A 21,355-nucleotide genomic window follows, 5' to 3' on the forward strand; every position below is an offset into this window, starting at 1 on the left:
CGGCCCCCGCCAGCCCGAGAGCCGGGCATCCCTCGCGGGGGTGGTTAGAGGGTCGCCGAGGCCGAGCCAGGGAGCCACTGGCCGGGGATGGGGCGCTGCGCTTTGGCGAATCCGCGAGTGTTGGAATCTACTGCCTTTGTCTGACAAGTCATTCATCTCCCGGCCCGGCGCGCGGGGGAGAGGAGGGGGAGGGAGGGAGGGAGGGGTGGAGGTGTGTGTGTGTCTGTGGACGAGGGGGGAGCCGGGCGCGATCTGGAGGGGGCTTTGCCGCTTTTAGAGAGACGGGCACTGGCGGCGGCAGCTCCATTCTTCAGGCAAAGCTCGTGGCAAGCACATCCCCACCTTGGCGCAAAACCGCCAGGAAGGCAAGAGGGGGAGGAGGAGGCCAAAAGTCTGGCCGGAGCAGGAGGAGCCCTCCGCCGTCGCCAAGGAACCTGGAGCTACAGAGGCGGAGAAGGCTGCCTGGGGAGGGAGCGCCCGCGAGCTGGGACTGGCCGCCGCGCGCCAACTTCAGCTGAGCCGACCCGGGCCGAGAGCGAGAGCCGCCGACGCCGCCACCTTGAGGGACCCCGCCATGCCTTGCTTCGGTCCCCGTTTAGCCAGCCAGGCACGGACCGCGTGAGCGCTGCAGCGGGCGCAACTTCCCCTCGCTCTGCTCGCTCGGCCAGCAGCGGGCTGAGGGCAGGGAGGCTCCCCGCGGCCCGCCGGCCGGGCTTCCACGGCTTGTCCTTCTGATTCTCCCCCAAGTCCTGAAGTCGAACCTCAGAGGCGACACGGCGGCTTCAGCCGACTTCTTCCCTTTCCTGTGCCTCCCCATGGATATGCACTGCAAAGCAGACCCCTTCTCCGCGATGCACCGTGAGTACCGGCCGCAGCCTTCCTTTCCCCGCCCGGTTGCCCCTCCTGCACCCCGCTGCCCCGTAGAAAGTTCGGGCTTCCGTTTCCACGGTCTTCGTGCGGGGCCCCGACCTTCCCGGCGAGGTGAAAGCCGCTCGCCGCTTGGATCTGCCGGGAAGGCAGCGAGGACTCGGGGAACTCCCGGTCCTCAAACCGGCGCGGCTCCTTTACAAATTCCCCCGGGAAGTCTTGGCCCCGAGGAGGCCTTGCGGAATGCCCGCGGCGAGGCTCCAGTGTGCGGTGAGTCGAAGCGCAGCCTCCCTGCCTCCTCGCTCTTCCCTTCGCTAGTCCGAAGGCGGCCCGGCGGAGGAACAAACGGCGATTTGTTTGCGTTTATTTCTTTGGGGAAAAACCGCATAATTTCAAGGTCAAAAATATTAAATTATCCTGCCTTTATGGAAGTTAGGGTGCGTGACCGTTTTTGTCTTTGGTTCAGATTTTTCCCAACCTTGGCCTGCAGTTTAAAACTCACAGAACGCAGGAATTGTTGATTCCTAAGAAATAAAGATGCATGGCAAACGGGGAAAAATCCAGAATCTACTTCACAGTGACTGCCTCACCACATTACTGTATTTAAAAAAACAAAAATCAAACAATCATTTTCGGGTTTTGAACTTTCAAAGAAAAATAGAGCAGTAGATTGCAACACCGCTGAAGCAGTATATGAATTACTAAGACAAGCTCCTAACTTTCTACATCCTTGGCTTTTAGTATGTCTTAGATAAAAAGAGGCTTATAAAGAAACAAACGAAAATTGAACTGTTAAGATTTAAACATATTTTGAGATTGGAGAATCTGGGAGGACATTATGTACCAACAAAATGCATTAATTTTTTTAACGTTGAGAAGTCTTTATTTCCCTGAAATTTTCCACGAATTTTTAAAAACAGATTGTGTAATACGATTCACCTTCCTTCGTGCCTTGTCCATCACTTAGCAAACAAAACTGACTACTTTTAGCTTTAATTCAGTTGGAAACCAGATTGGATTTACAGACCAATTTTCAGGTTGGAACCAGTGGTTAAAACTAAAATAAAGTGACTCATTGTCTCTAGTCTATTTCACAATATTTTTTTTTTCAATGGAGGAATTTTGCTTCCTATGAAGTATATCCTGCATTCACTACCAAGAAAGGTCGGGAACAAAAATACGGTTGGAAACCAAAGGAAGTGAACTCCAAGGTGCAATGTTCTGGTTGGGAAGAAGCAGGTGCAATACTCTGAATTATTAATTCCTTAATCTTTTTGCATCTGTTGCCTTTTAATTCTCTGTAATGTGAGTTATCAAAGGTGCTTTGAATTATTCAGAATTGAGGTCCTGAAGAAATTGCTCGCCGGCTTGTAACTTTAGAGGCAACATCTGCAAAAGGTGAATCAGACAAATGAAGGAAATAAGCAGATACATCGAGAGGGGAGGGGGAGAGAAGGGAGCAAGGAAGACGATCTGAAATTCCCATCCGACTTCCAGTTCCCTGACAGTGGGCGCAAAACTGCGGCAGTTGATGCGGGACGAAGCATATTCTCGTTCAAGTAACAGGCTAGTAAATAGCCACATAACCGGACGCAGCGGACGACAGTTCAGCCTCCTTCAAGGGCTGCTGCGAAGAAAGGAAGTGAAAAAACTCAATTTGCCAAAGGACTGGGATCGATAGAGGGAAAGAAGAGTTTCCACTAAGTTCAGAGACCATAAGTCAGTGTCACGGGCGGAGGGGTGCGGGGGGGGGGGGGAGAGACTGGCAAAAATGCAAACAGGTCATTTTTCAGCCAGCCTCCGAATCCGGTTCAGCTTCTCTCCCGTCGGAAAACAAGCCCAGGTGGGTTGTCTACAGGGAGTCTGGGGTGCCGGCGAGGTTTCGCCTGGATCCACCTGCTTGGCCCCCTCTCATCGCCACTAAGATCTCTTGAGACCTTGCTGCCCTGGGACCCGGTTCCTTCAAGAGCAGCAGCGCGGCAGATTTTATTCGGAGATTACCCGAAACGGAGGTCGTCGGGTTAACTGAGTTGAATAATCAAAAGCGAAGAAACAGGGAACAGAAGAGACCCCGCTTCTTAGTGCTGGCCAGAGTAAATTCGGACTAAAATCGCCTTCCTGAGATTCTTGCTTCTCCACCTCAATCCTACCAGATTTTAGTTAAATAATCAAAAAATATTGAGAGTTGTCTGAAGAGAAGAGAATAAAAGAGATGTTTTAGAATGTCTGAAAAAGACTTAAAATCAAATGAAATGAAACCATCGCCAGCATTGGTTTAATAGCTGGAGAAATTTTCCGGAAAACGAGAGGTAATGATAAGAGAAATATTAATAGCAAGAATAGTAGTAGCGGATATGAAAACCATTTGGTAAAGAAAAGAGAAACGTTTAATTAGCGGGGAAATGAGTCTTTAGATTTCGTTTTTCAAAGGGTCGATTCTCTCTCGAGGGGCGCGGCGGCCAGTTCAGCGCTTCCCACTCGGCAGCTTCCGTCTCACCCCGCTGAGGGATTGGGGGCGAAGCAGTAAGGCCGGGGAGAAGTGCTCCGGCTGGAAAGAGGGTCTTAGTCAAGCGACCTTCTTTCTGCTTCGCGGCAAAGGGACTTTGCCCTCCCCCGTGGGCCCAGAAGTGCTGGCAGAGTGACCCCCCCATCCGGCCTCCCACCCCGCCGAACTGCCCCGACTAATGCCTTTCTCTCGTCTCTCCCCCCCCAACCCCGCCCCGCTTGCCTGCTTTTCTGTCTTTCCGTTCTCTCTCCCCAGCAGGGCACGGGGGTGTCAACCAGCTCGGGGGGGTGTTTGTGAACGGCAGGCCCCTACCGGACGTGGTGCGGCAGAGGATCGTGGAGCTGGCTCACCAGGGCGTGCGGCCCTGCGACATCTCCCGGCAGCTGCGGGTCAGCCACGGCTGTGTCAGCAAGATCCTGGGCAGGTAGGAGCCGGCGGGCCGGCGGGCGGGCGGCGACGGCGGGAGTGGGGAGGCCTGCTGCTCGGTGGCCCCTCGGGGCCCCTCGCCCTGCCCGGGCCCGGCGCGCCCCCACCCCGCTCCTTCCTGCCGCTTTCTTTTGTCTGGCCTGTCTCGACACAGGGACCTGCGGTGGGTTCGCAAAGAGGGGGAAAAGCCCGACGAGCCCGGGAACAAACCGAGCGCCGCCCCGCTTGCGGTGAGACCAGCCGGCAAGCCTCCCCTCCCCGCCTCCCAGCTAAGCCAGGCCGGGCCCTGCTTTCTCTCCAGCCGCAGGTCAGCAGGAACCCGGCCGCGCCGCCCCCGCCGCCGCCGCCGCCGCCGCTTTCAGCAGAGCGCAGCTAGGATGGGAGTGGGGAGCAGAGGCCGCCGGGCCGGTGCATGCCAGCCGGCCAGCCGGGCCACCAAAGAGACCGACGGCCGGGGGGCAGAGCCGGGCCCGAGGCCGGAGAAGAGGAGCCCCGAAGGCCACGGCGCCCCCCTCTGACCCCTGTCCCTTTCCGGCCTCTCGGCCACTTGGGCCCTACCGGGGCCTCGCCGGCCCGGGCAAGGCGAGGGCGGCCGAGAGCGAAGGCGGGGAAGCCGGGCCTTCGGAGCGTGGCCCGGGCAGGAGAGCGGGCGGGTCGCGGGGTGCTGGCGGGGCTGCGGCGGGGACTGGGAGACGCGGCTATGGGAGCGCCGCTGAGCCGGGCTCTGCCCCCGCAGGTACTACGAGACCGGGAGCATCAAGCCCGGCGTGATCGGCGGCTCCAAGCCGAAGGTCGCTACCCCGAAAGTCGTGGATAAAATCGCCGAGTACAAAAGGCAGAACCCCACCATGTTCGCTTGGGAGATCCGCGACCGGCTCCTGGCCGAGGGCATCTGCGACAATGATACGGTCCCCAGCGTCTCCTCCATCAACCGGTAAGTCGCCCCGTCGAACCGCCTTGACCTCCCGCAGGACGCCCCGGACGGCTACCCCGCGCCCGGCGCGTTGCTCTGGCGCGCGGCCTTCGGACCGACTCGGCGCAGCTCCTGTCCCCAGAAGGCGAAGAGAGGGCGGGGGACCCCGGGCCAAAGTCGCCCGGCTCTTCGCCTCCTGGGAAGCCCAGGGCTGCCCAAAAGGCTCAAGCAGCCGGCCCGGCTCAGGCGGTAGGGCGAGCGCCTCCTGGTGACTCGCCTGACAGGGAAGAGGCTTCGCTGCCCGCCCCCCTGCCCGGCCCCGGCCGCCTGCTGGGCAAGAGCTCCTCCGGACGGAGTATGGAGGGCCTTTGAGGGGCTGTGGGGCCAGGACGACGAGGACAAAGGGTTGGGGTGGCTGCCTGCGTGGCGCGTGCTCCGGGACCCTGCGCCGTGGCTGGCTAGCGTTCGGGGTCTCTAGGAGGACGTAACGGGTGTTGGTTGCTTGCTGCTTTGACTGTCCGAACCTGTGAGCCCTCCCTGCTGTCCTCCAGGAGCTTCGGTCTGTCTAGGATCTCGCTATGTAGGTCTGATGCAAAACTGGTCAGGCAAAATGGTCGCATTCTCAATAGCTCTGCCTAGTTTAAGCCTCCCGGCCGACCTAAGCCTTGGAGAGGGTCTGCAGCTCTACTGCCTTTAGCCAGGCCTGCACCGGCAGCTTCCCCGCCCTTTCCTTTGATAAAAGGAAGAAACACGATGCCTGGGAATGACCCAGGCAGTGGTAGCAATTTAGACTCCCATGCTCTTTACAAGGTGATGCTGAGAAAGGAATTGTGCCACCTGTGCCAGGCAGATGTACAAAAATGCCCCATGGAAAGAGCGGAATAGTGCTCTAGCCTATTCTGTGCACTGGCCCGGAAGAGAAACAGACCCGGGGAGATGCACTGAATGGTTCTTTGGACAGGCACATAATTAACGATGCTTGAAAAGTGGGAGATGGCACCTATCTACAACCCACGCACACAAATGCTGAGCTGTCACTAATTAAAAATGAACAAATGCGGACTACATATTTGATTGAGTTTTAAATTTAGCACTTTCATGGATATCAAACATTACCAAATCTTTAAGCTTCATGATCCTCCAGGAAGGGATCTCTATAACAGTCTGCATGGATGTCTTTTGGAATACGCCAGTTGAGATTGGGGTATTTTCGGCAGTGAATTGTAGAATGAGCAGCTGCTGCAAGTATAACATATTATGAATCTCTATGTCAAAGAAAAGTAGCCCCAAAAGATACTTGGATCCAGATAGACATAACAGCCAATAGCATCCACTTCAACAGCTCTTTAGCTCAATAGTTATCATATAATAAATAGTGAATTCAGCACTTTTTAAAGAATGAAGCAATGTGCACCAAAAGTATAGAAATAATGATGTGTTGATTCATGTAAAATATTGTTCAGTGTTCTGAACAAGTAACAGGCATTTTTTTAAACTGGCAACCTCAGTGGCTTTTTATAGTTTTGAAAATGATGCGGAATAATCCCAAATCATCTGAAAATAACAGGTTAAATTAACAAGGGAGCCTCCCTTGGAGAACAGAGATGCCTCCCTCAGTACGTTGTCTCTCTGTAATATATGGCTATGTTATCCCACCGAATTATCCCAGTGTGTGCCATCAATATTAAAATGGTCATTAGGTTATGAACAGAGTAAGTTCAAACTGGCTGACTAATTATGCACCCTCCTTCAAGAAAGAGATGCTCCTCCTGTCTCGGGCATGGAAATAATAGAAGCAACACCGGGCCCCTTGACGAGCAGCTGTGGAAGGCTGGTCCAGAAAGGAGAGCCATCCATGGCTCAAGCCTCCCAGCCAGGCTTCTGGGAAAAAGGCAGTGCCGCTCCTCCAATGCTTTCCTGGCCACTGAAGAAGGTGGGAAAGCAAGCTCAGGCACTTGCTCCAGGTGGGAAATCTATCCCAGGTTGTGGGGAGGAAGCAGGTCACCCTCTTTCTGGGACTTGTCCTTGGAGAGAGACCCTATCAGGTGTAGTAAAGGCCACATCCAGTAAAGCAGGAGAATCCTGTGCTATAGCCAAGTTAATTCTCCAAAAGCATGAGGTTTATACGTTATTTATCTGTGTCAGGTAGCCTTGCATAGTACCTGTTTCTTGGATCAGTATTGTAGTATTTCATGCCTTCATCATTGCATGAAGAGGCTATGTTTACCTCTAGGTAGATGCTAGTTTACCTTTAAATGTTGACGATGTGGTAATTCGCTGGAGTAGCAAGAATTTTCCAGATAAACCGCAGCAGCCAACACCAGGCATGTGGAAGCACAAAAAGTAAATTCCACAAATGGTTCTGTACAAGCCCAAGGCATCCATCAAGAATCAGGGTTCAGCTGGTTTCGGTTAACTGGGAAGCCTTGATTTTCTTCCGATTGCCTAATCTGTTCCTGAAATAAAGTTAAATATGCCATATCAGGCAGTATTTTGTCATGAAATCTTAGCTGGTATTTCTGAGGGATATGAGAATCAACATTTGAAGTTTTTGAAAATAAATTAAGAAGGTAGCCTTTATATACTCTTGATAATTAAAAACTGCTTTGGTGCAATACATACATACATATATCCATCCTTTCCTTGATCTCTGAAATCTCAAAAAGAAGTTGCTCAGTTTGCCATGACAGAAAGAAGAACTCTTGAAATTATATTGTTGAAAATTAAAAATAAGTAAACAGATTTCTCTCCAAACTGATAAATATTGAGATTAGGGCCAATAGATGATTCAGGCCCTGCACATCCAGAACTGTAGACGAAGAAATCGTTACAGAAAAAAAATGAAACTTCTTTTCATTTTTTCCATCTTGCCTGAAAATTTATATTTGGACATTTATTAATTTTCTCCTTCCCTTTTTCCAATGATCAAATAGTAAAATAAGCTAGATAAACAATGATGGGAAGTGATGTGTCAGCAACAAGTTCTACATTTACTGTCTTGAATCTCTAAGCAGTATGATGTTTTAAACTGTTGCTCCTGATTTTTCCCTCCAACTTCACTGTAATCTTGCTTTCATAGACTTTCTGTGTTTTAAAGTCATATAAATAGAACTGGTGACCGAGAGAGGTGGTGGTTTGCCATTCGCTGGATGTTTTAAAGCAAAGAATCTGGGATGCTTTAATGCGGACTCCATAAATAGAGGGTTAGATTCAGTGGTTTAAATGGCACTGAAGTTTAAATTAAACTTTAAATATTGAATTTTCAATACTACTTTTAATTATATGTCACTAATATGGCTGCATTGCAATATGATATGTTAAAGGGGCAGTTGTCCAGCACTGCCCCGCACCATTAAAAGGGCTATTATTCTCTCTTGCTCATTCACTATTTTTCTTTCCCTTCCCTCCTTCCTTTTTTCAAAGAAAAAATGCAAACATGGCTAAGATTGCTTCCCTTCATCCCACTCCTATTTGTCTAGATACAATATAAATTCACTGACAATCAGTGCTCCAAGTATCTTTGGGTACTTTATTCTTTCTGCTGCATGCATGTCTGTTTCTTTGCCAGCTTCAGTCCTTGTTTTTGAGGTGGTGGATGATAAATAAAAAGAGAAATAAATGCTCTAGTGAGGAATCGATGGGAAATGTGTCAGTTCAAGTCAAGTTAGACCAACTGGAGTCATTGGCATAGGAATATCGGATAGCAAAAACTTCTGAAACATGGAAGTGTCCTTCTGGAAAGAAGTTACCAGTATTGAGACTTTCTCATGCCATAATTTGTATCTTAAGAGAGACTTGGAGGAATTTTCTGATGATACAAAAATGTAGCTGAAGATGTGTTATCAAATGATTTGTCAGGATACTTGGTGAAAGTATCCATTTTCTGAAAAGGGCAGCTACTAGTGACTAATAGGATAAAGTTGCTTATACCTTAATTGTTTAGCAAACTAGGTAGTAAATTAGATTATAGCAAAAGAAGGCAGATTTTACGGTTACATGGGCAATATGACACAAATAGATATTTAAAAGAATTTCAGCCCTTTAGATTAGAAAGAGCAAAAATGTCATTTCAATGTCTTAAATAGCCAGAACTCATCTAATTTATAGAGGTTTTGTGTAGATTTTCAATATCTTTATAATTTTTCTGAGTGCGTGAATTTCTCTCAGTTGGACTTCTTTCATCTTGTTGCACTGTAGTCGTTTATATGAATCTCAAGATCAACCCCCACCTGTCTCCTGCTGAGCTCCTAAGCTCTGGTTTCCACCTGTGGGGCAATTTTCAAAAGCATAAGGATACCTTAAGCGAGGGCAGGGCAAAAAGATGCAGGTGGCATCACAGGCAGCTGATTTTCAGGTGCATGAATGTTAACAATTTGGTTCTGCTTTAATTCATTCTTTATGTATTCTTGTGAACTACTAGGCAGGAGAAAAAGTCTTTATGTGATTTTCCCCCTTGAAGAATGAAAGTACTTGGGCTGGATATGATCCCAGGGGAGGTGGATGCACTGGGTCGCTATTCTTCCTGCAGAAAATTTTGCATGGCTAGACCTGATGTAAGTAGAGTTACTCAGTTCTGAACTATGTCCTGTATTTTGGCTTTTAACAGCAGTTTAATTTGCAGCAGTAAGTGGAACCTTTACCTGTTTTTTGCAGATTATATCGCTGTTAAAAGTGGAGGAGGAAGCGGGGAATAATAATAATAATAATTATTATTATTATTATTATTCATGTAACAGCTTTAACATCTGTTTTGATTTCCATGTGCATCTGTATCATTCAACATTTGTTGCTAGACAGAATTCAATGCAGTGGCTTCATGACCACCAGAACATCATGAAGAACTTCCCCATGGAGGGGGAGATGCAAACTTGCTTAAAAACTAGCCAAAAGATGGCTGTTTTCAAAGCAAGCTTGCCTCTCCCAACTCCTTTTCTTGTTATCTCCTTTAAAACATTTCTGACCTAGAATGAAACATATGTGGGAACTGTATGTGAGCCATAGGAAAGTAATGTGGAAGATTTTTGGCCCGATGCGAGAAGGAAATACGTCTTTCTTTTCTAAAAAAAAAAAAGTATTTCTACTGTCTTAAATCAGAGGTGGGCAATCAGTGCAGGACTCCCATTTTCTTTTTTCTGTTTTGAGGTTCCAGGAGCTCTTTTCAAATGCACTGCTGAATTTCAGCCATGCAGTTACTGAAAATTATTATGAAAGTTTCCTGGAAATTTGCGACAGAAAACACAACAAGAAATGTAGTGTCTAATAACTGTGATAGACTTAACAAAGATAAAAAGAGCAACAACAAAACCTTAGCCTGACCCCAACCTTTCCCCAAAGGAAAAACTTATTCCCACCAAACTTGCTTCCACTTCACATAATTGTTTTGCCATTTTAGTCTTCCCCCACCCTTCCGGACACCAAACTGTTGCCCACTCTTGACTTAAATGATAGTTTGTCTATATGAAAGAGGGGAAAAAAAATTAATCTGTTGACAATTTCTAAAAGTAACGGACTGATGAATATGACATAGTGTTGCATTATTTGCTATTTAACTGTTAACTAACAATTAAAGATATAATGAAGCACATTATTGTCAATATTAGCATTCTCAGTGATCCTGTGCATGTACTACACTTTTAGGTTAAGTTCCATTATGTCAAACGCCACTGTTTGTTGTCTATCTGGGTAGCACCCCAGGGCTGGCTGAAAGCTCTTTGGACTGTGGTACAGATGTAAGTTGAGAAGGCTGACTACGTGGGTAAACAATGCCACTGATTTGGTGTGATAGGTTATAAAATAATATATCTGCAAACTTACTTACAGAAGTGTATTAGTAGAAATTGTTATTGACTTTAGAGAATGGTTTTCCTTTTACTAACAACAGTCAGCCTCTTAGCTTACTCAACAGTTCTTACCACTATTGTTTCAGAAGTAAATCCCACTGAGTTCAATAGGACTTCTTGTGGAGTAAGCATAAATTGCAGCCTTACCCATATAATGCCTTGATTATGTAGCTTTTATTAACAAAGAATCCAAAGAAGAGCAATAGCATAATTCATTTGGTAGAAGCAACTAAAAATTATAATTAGTGAAGTAGCTTTCATAATTTACAAACCTCTTCTTCAAGTTAGCCATTAAACAAAAGGATGCTTTCACTGCATCCTTTATCATTAAAACCTTGGGATCGATGCTTATGAAAGGATCAAGGCATCCTAGTGGATCAAAGCAGAAGACCCAGGCCAGCACTGCTGAGAATGACAAGAGCAGCAACATGCTAATGAAATCCTAGACTCATGAATAGAAGTATAATATGAATCCTGCATTAGTCCAGCCACATTTGAGGTTACTATGTCCCATTCTGGCAATATAGCTTAGGGAGGAAATTGATTAGCTGGAGCACTTTCAAAAATGAGAAACCAGCATGGAAAAAAAGTTTTGTGATGAATTATTGAAACTGCTAGGTGAAAACAGCATTATAAATAAACCCTTTGGAAATAAAGGGTTGACATACAGAAGAGGGCTCACTAAAGTTCTTTATTGTTTCAGACAGCAGGACTAGAACCAACAGGTAGAAATTGTAAGGAAGTGCATTTCAGCTTAACATTAGCTAAACAATCTTAATGCCTCACGAGATGGTGGATTCACCTTCATCTAAGATACTCAAGGAGAAGCTGGAGAGCCAGCTGTTAGGGCTGCTGTCATGGTGCAATTGGTTGAAATGGCTTGGGGAGTGAAGAACTACCCTTTAATTGCCAGCTTCTGAGGGCATCATAGAGTGGTATATGGAACAAGAGCTAGTTACAAACATTTGAAAACCCAGGAGAAAAATATTGCTTCCTATTCCCTGGTTTACCTGTGAATGCTTGCAGTTCATATAGACTGAATATCTAATAGACCTCAGTAACTTGCAAAGAGGGCTAGATTTTCTGGGAAGGGTTGCCTCATGGAGGCATCCCCTGGCACTTGGTTTAAAGTATCTCCACTTAAGAGAAGGCTATTGCCAGCCTTTTACTGTTTTTTTCTCTCTGAAGAAATGCACTAATTTGTTTATTGTCTTTGGTTTTATTTACTAATGTGTCAAATGTGCACTGTACATTTTCATTTGCTTTTAAATAATGCCTCTACGTAGATACACATAACATTCCGACTGAAAACACTTAATACAATTCAAAAGCACACTTGCAAAATGAGTAATTCTGTAAAAACTTTAAAAGCTGATATTTAAAACTCTACCTTTTCAGCTATATGAGGACAAGGCAGTACCATCCAGACAAAAACATGCAGCACTGCTAAAGTACTGAGCAAAGACCTGGTGCTGAGTTTGTAAGGTTGAGCAAGGGCTCTGTCTCAACAGAGAAGGAAGTCCACCACTGGGTTGCTTTTAACAGTAGCTTTTAGTGGTGCCCATTGCTTTCATATGCTGATATTTTAATTTTTTAAAGTCCTTTTTGCATCTTTTATCTGTGGATGATATATTTTGCCTTGAAAATTACTGTAGTTGTCAGGTGGAATATAACTTTTTAAATCAATGAATTAATATCTGTCTTTTTCTTTACATAAAGCTACTGACAGATTGAAATGATATCCCAGCCTGAAATCTAGCCTTGCTTGTCCTAACTGGTCAGTACAGGGCAAAGTAATTTGTAAGTAGAACTTCCAGTTCATGAGACATTATTTTTCGGTCTGTTCTTGCCAACTGTACGTTAATGGCAAAGCATATACTCTTAGAATCATGAAAGTGAAAGCCCTATGAGAAAAATAAAGCAAAAAACAAGTTCAGGGGAAAAAAACACCAATGCCATGAATATCTGGGAGCCTTTGCAAGAATTCTCCTATGCTGTTTTCTTCCCAAAGTGATTGCAGCCAGTGTGAAAATGCTAGTTGGAATGTGAAAGAAAACACAATACCACATTATCAATTGCACAGAGCTTCTGCCACACAAGCATTGGTGGGGCAACCCTCTGCATGCTTATTCCAATGACCCAGTACTGTCTTCAGTAGTGCTTGGTAGTCAGGTCAAGGCTGCAATCCAACAATGCTCATGAATTTGGGAATAAAAGGATCCAGCCTACATCTACATGCCTGAGAATGAAAACAGGAAAATAAAAAATAATGTCCTTCCAAACAATAAAAATAATTTCCTTCTAAGAAACAGAACAAGGAAAAACAATCCCAGATATACCGTTTTGTTTTTTTTTAAAGCTAAAGCACTTTTAAAAAATCCCTTTGCCATTATTTTCCTAACAAGCACAGGTTTAGGTTTTAAATGTTGCCTTGAGTTGCAAAGTATGTGAAGTTTTGGAAGAGCTTTGCACTTCCGGGCACGGCTGTTTTAAGAAGGAACTAAATTAAGAAGGTACTGCTTAATTAGCTATCCCAGATAAAGTGCTTTACTCAGTTTCACCCAGCAGGGGGCTTGTCTTGAAAATTTTTGGCGTTCCTCCTTCATTTCAGGGAGTGAGGAATTCGGGATCCCCAAGAGCAAGTTCTAAGATAAAGAGATGCAGGTCTGCCTGAAGGAACTCTATTTAGGTTCTTCTTATATTGCGTGACAACAATGCCCCACAACAGGCAGTCTGGACCCAACAAACTGCAGTCACTTTAAAATCCCCACGAAGTAGCTTTCTCATGGTATCTGAGAGGTACAGTATACTGAAGTGAATTAGAGTGAATGGCTGAACTATTCCCCTTGCTAAATTTCTCAGTAATTTTAAAGAAGTGCTTTCCCATCTAAATAATAAAAATACATATACTTAAAAGTGAAGAACTTAAAAATCACCAAGTAATGTAGAATTAAAAATAAACTAATACAGCAACCCTTGCCCATAGATTTAGGAGAAAAATCAAAGATAAGAAAAGGAAAAATAAAATAAAGGAATAGAGAAGAGAAGAGAAGCAGTCTGGTGTAGTGGTTAAGGCACCAGGTTAGAAACCAGGAGTCTGTGAGTTCTAGTCCCGCCTTAGGCACAAAGCCAGCTGGGGGACCTTGGGCCAGTCCCTCTCTCTCAGCCCAACTCACCTCACAGGGTTGCTGTTGTGGGGAAAATACGAGGAGGAAGGAGTATTAAGTATGTTCCCCACCTTGACTTATTTATAAAAATAATAAAGGCAGGATAAAAAAAATCTTTAAAAAATAATAATAGGAAAGGAGAAAACCCTGTGTGTTTGAGCATGTTCAAATGCTTTTTCTCCAGGGCTTTTCATGATAAAATATTTCCCACCAATGGTTTACCTTCCTAACTCAAAACAGTTTTAAAAAGCTAGAGGGATCATATGCTCTAAGTCAGCCTCCGAAGAACCCCCCTACATATGGCTTCAAGCAGTTCTCCCCCATAATCTTATTTGCCATGTTAAGACACACTGGTATTGCTCTTGAAAAGAAATAGAATTTTTATTGGCCTAAATGAAATACTTTCCATTGCTGTGTGATTGTGCAATACTTTATACACAGAAAGATTGGCATTAGCTGTTTCTTCTCTTTGCCCTATGAAAATTCCCACACTACACACTTCTTCAAAGCAATTGTGCCTAGGAAGATAGCTTCTGTTGCCACCCAAATACTGTCCATGGTTGGATACTGCATTTTAAGCAGGAGGGAAGCAAACAGTTCTCACACCTTCAGAGGTAGCTTCCAAACCAAGGAGCAGGTGGTAACTGTCTCTCCTGCCCAAGAGGGAGTTGCTTGTAGCCTTTTGCAGGTGGGAAAAAGAGGAGGGAGAATTTGAAGAACCAGTTTTAGATATGTGGCAGTCACTAGAATTCTTTCACAATAGTCTCCTACCTTTTCTACAATAAATTTTACTTACCATAAGTTTTTGAGTTGTTGTGTTAATCCAGTCTGCAAAATATATTCAGAAGAGGGCAACAGACCTGCTTAAGGGGAAAATGTGAAGAAAGTTTGAGTGAATTGTGTTTAGTTTTAAAAAGAGATTGTTGAGGAATAATGTTAGTTCTTTTTAAATGCCATATATCTTTAAAGAAGAAGGTGGCAAAGATTTGATCTTAGGACTAATTCTAATGGGTTTAAAAGTTGGGAGGTGTCCTGCTGCACATCAAGATATCACTTAAATAGTCATGGAAGTTAGAAAGTGGAATCACTGATTCGTGAATACAATGGAGGTTGAAAAATTAATAGCAGGAAAACTCAATCACCTCTTTTAAAAACTTCCTGTATTTTACTTAACATCAAAGAAACTGATTTAAGAGAATGAGAAATTGTACTGGAAGTTTATTCATTTATTTTTCATATTTCTTATACCACCAAAATCCAGGGTTAAAGGCTGCTGTTATATAGTCATTTTAACCCCCATAATGTTGAATCAATTGTAAAAAGGCCAGTTACAATTTTTTTGTGGAAGTGTACCCCTATGCAGTGGTCAGTAGCAGAGGGCAAGTGCAAACATTATGTCCACTTGCTGTAGTTCGACATCTACCTGCATCTTGACCTTTTATTGCTTATGCTTCATCTAGTACTGCTAATATGTTGTGGTTGGCAGGACTTACAGAGGACTCCTGTGCTTTCCTGTCTTCCTCCAACTCTCCCCTTTCCCAGAATTCCCTGGTTACTGAGCATGCTTTGTCCTCCGTGGGCAGTTGTGGAAGGACTCTTCATTTCACCACTTCTGTATTTGTCTGTTGCAAGTCCCTAAATTCTGTCTTTTTGCAAAGCACTCACAGCAATTCTCTCTGTGTGCTTTTTCCCTGTCCCATGTCCATCAGCCAAAAGCAAAGCCAGTTTGCCCTAATAAAGGGTTACATATTTTGAACAATTGGCTGTGATATTCTCTTGAGAATTCTGTCTAGTCCTCAGTAATTTAAAATCAATTGCTTGGCTCTTGACACTGTTTGGTTTTTTAAAAGAAAACAATTTCAAGTAAGGAAGAATGGAAATAAAAATAGAATTATAATGTTACCTTTAGTGAGACCATGACACATTTCTAAAAAAAAATGCCAATAAAGCTGGAAAAGATATCCATAAGGAGAACAAAATGATCATGGAACACCTTCTCTATAACGGGAGCAGAGAGAAGCTTTTGAGTATTTTAAAGAAAAATGGAAGGGACATCAAAGAGGTTTAAACATTATAGACAGTATTGAAGATAGTGAACAGGGAGAATATAATTGCCCTGTCTCCTAATACAGTGACCCAAGGTCACTCACTTGGCAGGAGATATAGCAGTAACAAAAGCAAGTCGCTCTGCATGTAAACCATAATTAATGGGTCTGTGCAGGCAGCACCTAGGACCCAAAGGCAAAAAGAAGTTTCAGAGGGCACAGGGGCATACTTTGGGGCCAGGTTCCTACTTGTAAGTAACCATGGCACCATCACGCCCTAACCTTCCTCTTGTCTCATCCCCAGTCCATGAGTAAGACAGCCATAAGGTTTCCTGAGCTGTGTCAATACAAACATTTCCTTCCTTCTTCTGACACTATTCAATGACAGCCTCAGGGTGTATAACTTCTGGCATGCTTTGCCACCTATTACTTGGGGGTGAAGTCAAGTGACCAGCCATGGGTATTGTTGAGCGTCATGGCCTCTCCCCTCTGGTGGTGCCAGACTTCACCATTTCTCTCCAGCCTTTGCCTTCTCCATTAGCTCATTGTTTCTGGATTTCCTTTAATACCTGTCACCTCCCTGCCCCAGACCTTTCTAGTTTGACTCCATCTTCTTTCCAGGATGCCAACAACCCAGAACAGAGCAGAACTTCATTATTTCACCTGAGGAAGAAGATAGAGGGTGTTCGTACTTATTTGCCAGTTTCTCTGCAATTGTTATTGAAGCCAGAAAGTGGTTGCCCAGGAGCTAATAATGTCAGTTCTTTCACCTAGCTAGTTGCATGGCCGTGTCAGGGTCTGCCTCCTTCCTCTCTGGAATTATTTCAGCCTTGATGTTTTCCCATTGGTTTCTTTAGTTCCCATCATTTCATTTTAACTTGGGAGATGCCCAAATGGGTTGTGTGAGGAGAGGGAGACCAACCAGTCCATTCAGAATCCAGAAGTTTAACCTTCCCCATTCCTGCTGCAATCCCTGATTGGCAGCTGTTTTCCCTGTTGGCTGATGATCTGCTGAAAAGAGAGGGCAGCAAAGCCAGAGGAGAAAATGAATAATCTTGCCTATAACAAGTGCATGGCCACAAATCAGGTCACACCATTTGGCAGTGATTCAGAATGGACACAACAGAAGCAGGATAGGAACTGGCAGTGGGGCTGCAAATGTCATGCCAGCATTGTTTTGTGCTTTCCCAAAGATAGGAGGTTAACACTTGAAAGTCCCCCTTGCTGCTATGGATTGTGATTGGATCGAACAGACAGTGTTTATATTCTTACTTCTCTGCCATAAAAATGATGAAATGGAATCTCATTCACCTTGTGCATGTAATTGTGCACTGTTTATACATTGTTAAATACTTAGGTTGTTTCAGCATCAGTAATAAAAGTGTTACATTTTAAAACAAGGAGTGAGAATTAAGGAAATGGTTCCTCAAGTATCACAGGTTGGAAAAAAACTTCATAGAAAGGTAATGCTTAATGTACGTTAAATGTGTAGGAAAAGTTTGCAATAATATTGAAGGCATATTCAATAGTTAGTGCATTGTTCTTCAAGTTGAAGTCTTGGTGTACGCCAGTTTGATTCCATGTATCCACAAGGTGTTTTCTCTCACTGCTGCGGTCTCTGGGTTTGACACAGAGGGTGCTGTAGCTAAACAGGTGTTGCCGTGATCCCTCACGTAAAGATGCCTAAGCAAGTATGAGGATCCCTGATTGTTTCCTAGTAATCCCTTTGCAGCACATAGAATATTTGTGTTTCATCATCTCTCTCTCTCTCTCTGGGTGTCAGAGAAAAAAATGGCGAGAAAGGTTTCCTGGCCATTTAGCCCTGTATTGAATAATATTTTTTCATTTAATTGCAGTGTTTCTTGTCAAGGATGGATATTTCTCTCCCAGCACTAGAACATGCATCTCTTGCTTTGCTTTGCTTTGCTTTGTTTGTTGTTTTTTCCCCCAAGTAAACAGGATATTTCTCCTTTCTGCTGCAAGGCATCTCCCGCTCCTGAGCACACAGTTTATGTTTCTTTAATGATCACACTATTTCTGCCAAGATCACAGCTAGAGCCACTGTAGGTAAGGGAGGGGGAAAGGATGCTCACTATATAAACAGCCCTCCTTAAAGGGCTCATTTCCAAAGGATGCTCCTCTTCACAGTCCCATCAGAGAAATGAAAAGAGGCTAGGCAGCACTGCAAAAATCCATAACTAAATAAATAAATATATAGCATCCTAACCAAACAGAGAACTCAATAAAACAATCACTTCAAATATGAGAAGATATAAATCTTATGCCTGCACAGGTAACCCCCTCAATTGCTTTTATTATCACTCAGTCCAGCTCTATTTATTACAGTTGGTGGCCTGTGTGAAGGATGCTGCGTAGAGGGTGGTCTCCCACTGCAACCCTATCCCCCGGAGAGGCAACAATCAGCCCATACAGAGGCAGATTCCACAGGGAGGGGGGAGCAGACAGTGACAAGCCCATCTGTCTGCACGAAAACCAATCAATAACTTTGTAACAAGAGCTCTTGTTGCTGCGAAAAGGACGACAAGAGAGTTGGATGCTGGTGGACCATGGAGGGGAGCCACTGCTGGAAGCCATAATGGAGAACAGGACCGAGGCTTTGGGCACTGAAGAGCAGTCCCTGTACTTGCACACAGAAGCAGGGGACTCAGTGGGAAAAGTCGGAAAGGGACGCAACACTCACAGGCACCTTTAAAAAGCTGCATTTCATCAGGGAAGCCATTCCTATCTCAAACTGTTGGGTATCTTGCTTGAGTGGATGTTAGAAAATACTGTATATGGAATACCCATTTCAAAGACACCTGCCAGATTAAGAAAATAGGCCCTAGACTAGCTCCCTGTTTATGTGGTTGGGTATGTTTCTTTTAAATTGGAACATAGGATATCTCCAGGAGAAGATAGTGCCTCTGTGTCCTTAGATTCATATAAGAGCACACTTAAATTTGCCTTTGTGAATTGCACCCAGAGCCCCTCTCCTTGAGTTGACTACAATTTGTTTGAGAGACAGTTTAGTGATATTTTTTAGCTGAGCCTCAGGGCAGTTTCTTCCCAGATCTCTTCTTCAGTAATTGTGCAGATGCTATTCAGCTGTTGCCGTACTCTTTTTGTGGACATTTTATCACTGGAAAATACAGTCTCTCTCAGCAAGTGCAGGCATTAGCTGTGACTGTGAACGATACAGATAAGAAGGGTGTGGTTGCACTCCTATCTCAGGAGCCTATTAACTATAACGTGTGCAGTAACTCTGGCACAAAACCCAGAGTAGTTCTCCTCCCACATTGGCATTATTTTCTCTGTGTCCTTCAAAACTTTCATTTGATTTTATTTTCTTTGTTCTTGTATTTCTATCCAACAAAAAAACTCCAGAAACTACATGTTCTCCTGTTTTAGCCTGTTAAAATGGGGTGGAAGAAGGGGAAGCTACTTATGAAGCAATCGGGAGCCACTACCTTGGCAAGTTGGCTTATATCTACATAAATGAAACCATTTTTTTTCTCCTGAAAATTAAAGGTGAAAGTACACTTAAGGTCCTGGAAATTCTCAAAGGGAGGGAGGCCCTCAGAGACCTCCCTATGGCTGCCACTGCAAAAGGTACCACTGCAGAATAATCATCTGGGGTAGCGTATGTTCTCTGACTTACACCAGCATTTGCTAAATTAATTGTTTGTTTTCCTACTGACAAATGCACAGAATTGTATACAAGTTAAAAGAGCATAGATAAGAATAAATTATGCATAAAAGTATTGCTATACATGCTGTACATTTTCTCTTCAAGAAAATTGGAGGTATCAAGGAAACGTTTTGTGCAAAGATGGGCATGATAAAGGACAAAAAAGGCAGGGGCCTAACAGAAGCAGAAGAGATTAAGAAGAGGTGGCAAGAATATACAGAACTATACAAGAAAGATCTTAACGTCCCTGATAACCACGATGGTTGCCGACAAAGATCTGTATAATCAAAGCTAGGTCACTGACCTTGAGCCGGACATCCTGGAGAGTGAAGTCAAGTGGGCCTTAGGAAGCATTACTAGCAACAAAGCTAGCGGAGATGACAGTATTCCAGCTGAGCTATTTAAAATCCTAAAAGATGATGCTGTTAAAGTGCTGCATTCAATATGCCAACAAATTTGGAAAACTCAACAGTGGCCACAGGATTGGAAAAGGTCAGTTTATGTTCCAATTCCAAAGAAGGGCAATGCCAAAGAATGTTCCAACTACTGCACAATTGCACTCATTTCACATGCTAGCAAGGTTATGCTCAAAATCCTACAAGCTAGGCTCCAGCAATATATGAACCAAGAACTCCCAGAAGTACAAGCTGGGTTTTGAAGAGACAGAGGAACTAGAGATCAAATTGCAACATTCGCTGAATCATGGAGAAAGCAAGAGAGTTCCAGAAAAACATCTACTTCTGTTTCATTGACTATGCTAAAGCCTTTGATTGTGTGGAAACTGCCAAATTCCTAAAGAGATGGGAGTACTGGACCACCTTACCTGTCTCCTGAGAAACCTGTATGCGGGTCAGGAAGCAACAGTTAGAACCGGACATGGAACAACCGATTGGTTCAAAATTGGGAAAGGAGTACAACAAGGCTGTATTTTGTCACCCTGCTTATTTAACTTATATGCAGAGTACATCATGAGAAATGCCAGGCTGGATGAATCACAAACTAGAATTAAGATTGCTGGGAGAAATATCAACAACCTCAGATATGTGGATGATACCACCCTAATGGCAGAAAGTGAAGAGGAACTAAACAGCCTCTTGATGAGGGTGAAAGAGGAGACTGCAAAAGCTGGCTTGAAACTCAACATTAAAAAAACTAAGATCATGGCATCTGGTCCCATCACTTCTTGGCATATAGAAGGAGAAGAAATGGAAGCAGTGACAGATTTTATTTTCTTGGGCTCCAAGATCACTGCAGACAGTGACTGCAGCCATGAAATTAAAAGACACTTGCTCCTTGGGAGGAAAGCTATGGCAAACCTAGACAGCATATTAAAAAGCAGAGACATCATCTTGCCGACAAAGGTCCGTATAATCAGAGCTATGGTTTTCCCAGTAGTGATGTATGGTTGTGAGAGTTGGACCATAAGGAAGGCTGAGCACTGAAGAATTGATGCTTTCGAACTGTGGTGCTGGAGAAGACACTTGAGAGTCCCTTGAACTGCAAGGAGGTCAAATCAGTCGATCCTAAAGGAAACCCTTACTGCTCATTGGAAGGACAGATACTGAAGCTGAAGCTCAAATATTTTGGACACCTAATGCAAAGAGAGGACTCACTGGAAAAGACCCTGATAAGCATGCAATTACTTATCTTTGTTATGTCTTGCAAAACCCAAAACAGGATCTATTTCCCATGGGAAGCTGTTTGTTATTATTAATTCCAAAATCTTATTGTAAAAGTTTCAATATTCCAATTTTATCTGGACCCTTACTCCGTTTATAACTTTCTAAGATCAAAATCTTATTTAGCTTTTGCTGTTTATTTCAGATTCTTTAAATTCTTATGATTCTTTATTATTATTAAGAATACTAAGTAATATTAATATTATAAATATTAATTATTAATA

The 21,355-nt window shown here is 44.2% G+C and overlaps 1 protein-coding gene across 2 annotated transcripts in view; it reads left to right on the forward strand.

Annotated features, from left to right (window-relative positions):
• The first annotated feature begins 290 nt into the window (after positions 1 to 290).
• Positions 291 to 21,355, forward strand: part of PAX2 (paired box 2) — a 152,966-nt gene continuing 131,901 nt past the window's right edge. For both annotated transcript variants that reach the window (XM_063307599.1, XM_063307598.1), the window contains exons 1-3: positions 291 to 858; positions 3,629 to 3,797; positions 4,536 to 4,733. In XM_063307599.1, the coding sequence (XP_063163669.1) occupies positions 816 to 858; positions 3,629 to 3,797; positions 4,536 to 4,733 (410 nt within the window). In that variant the 5' untranslated portion in view covers positions 291 to 815. The remainder of the gene's footprint in view (positions 859 to 3,628; positions 3,798 to 4,535; positions 4,734 to 21,355) is intronic.

This window comes from Candoia aspera, chromosome 6, assembly GCF_035149785.1.
Source record: "Candoia aspera isolate rCanAsp1 chromosome 6, rCanAsp1.hap2, whole genome shotgun sequence".
NCBI classification, from domain to species: domain Eukaryota; kingdom Metazoa; phylum Chordata; class Lepidosauria; order Squamata; family Boidae; genus Candoia; species Candoia aspera.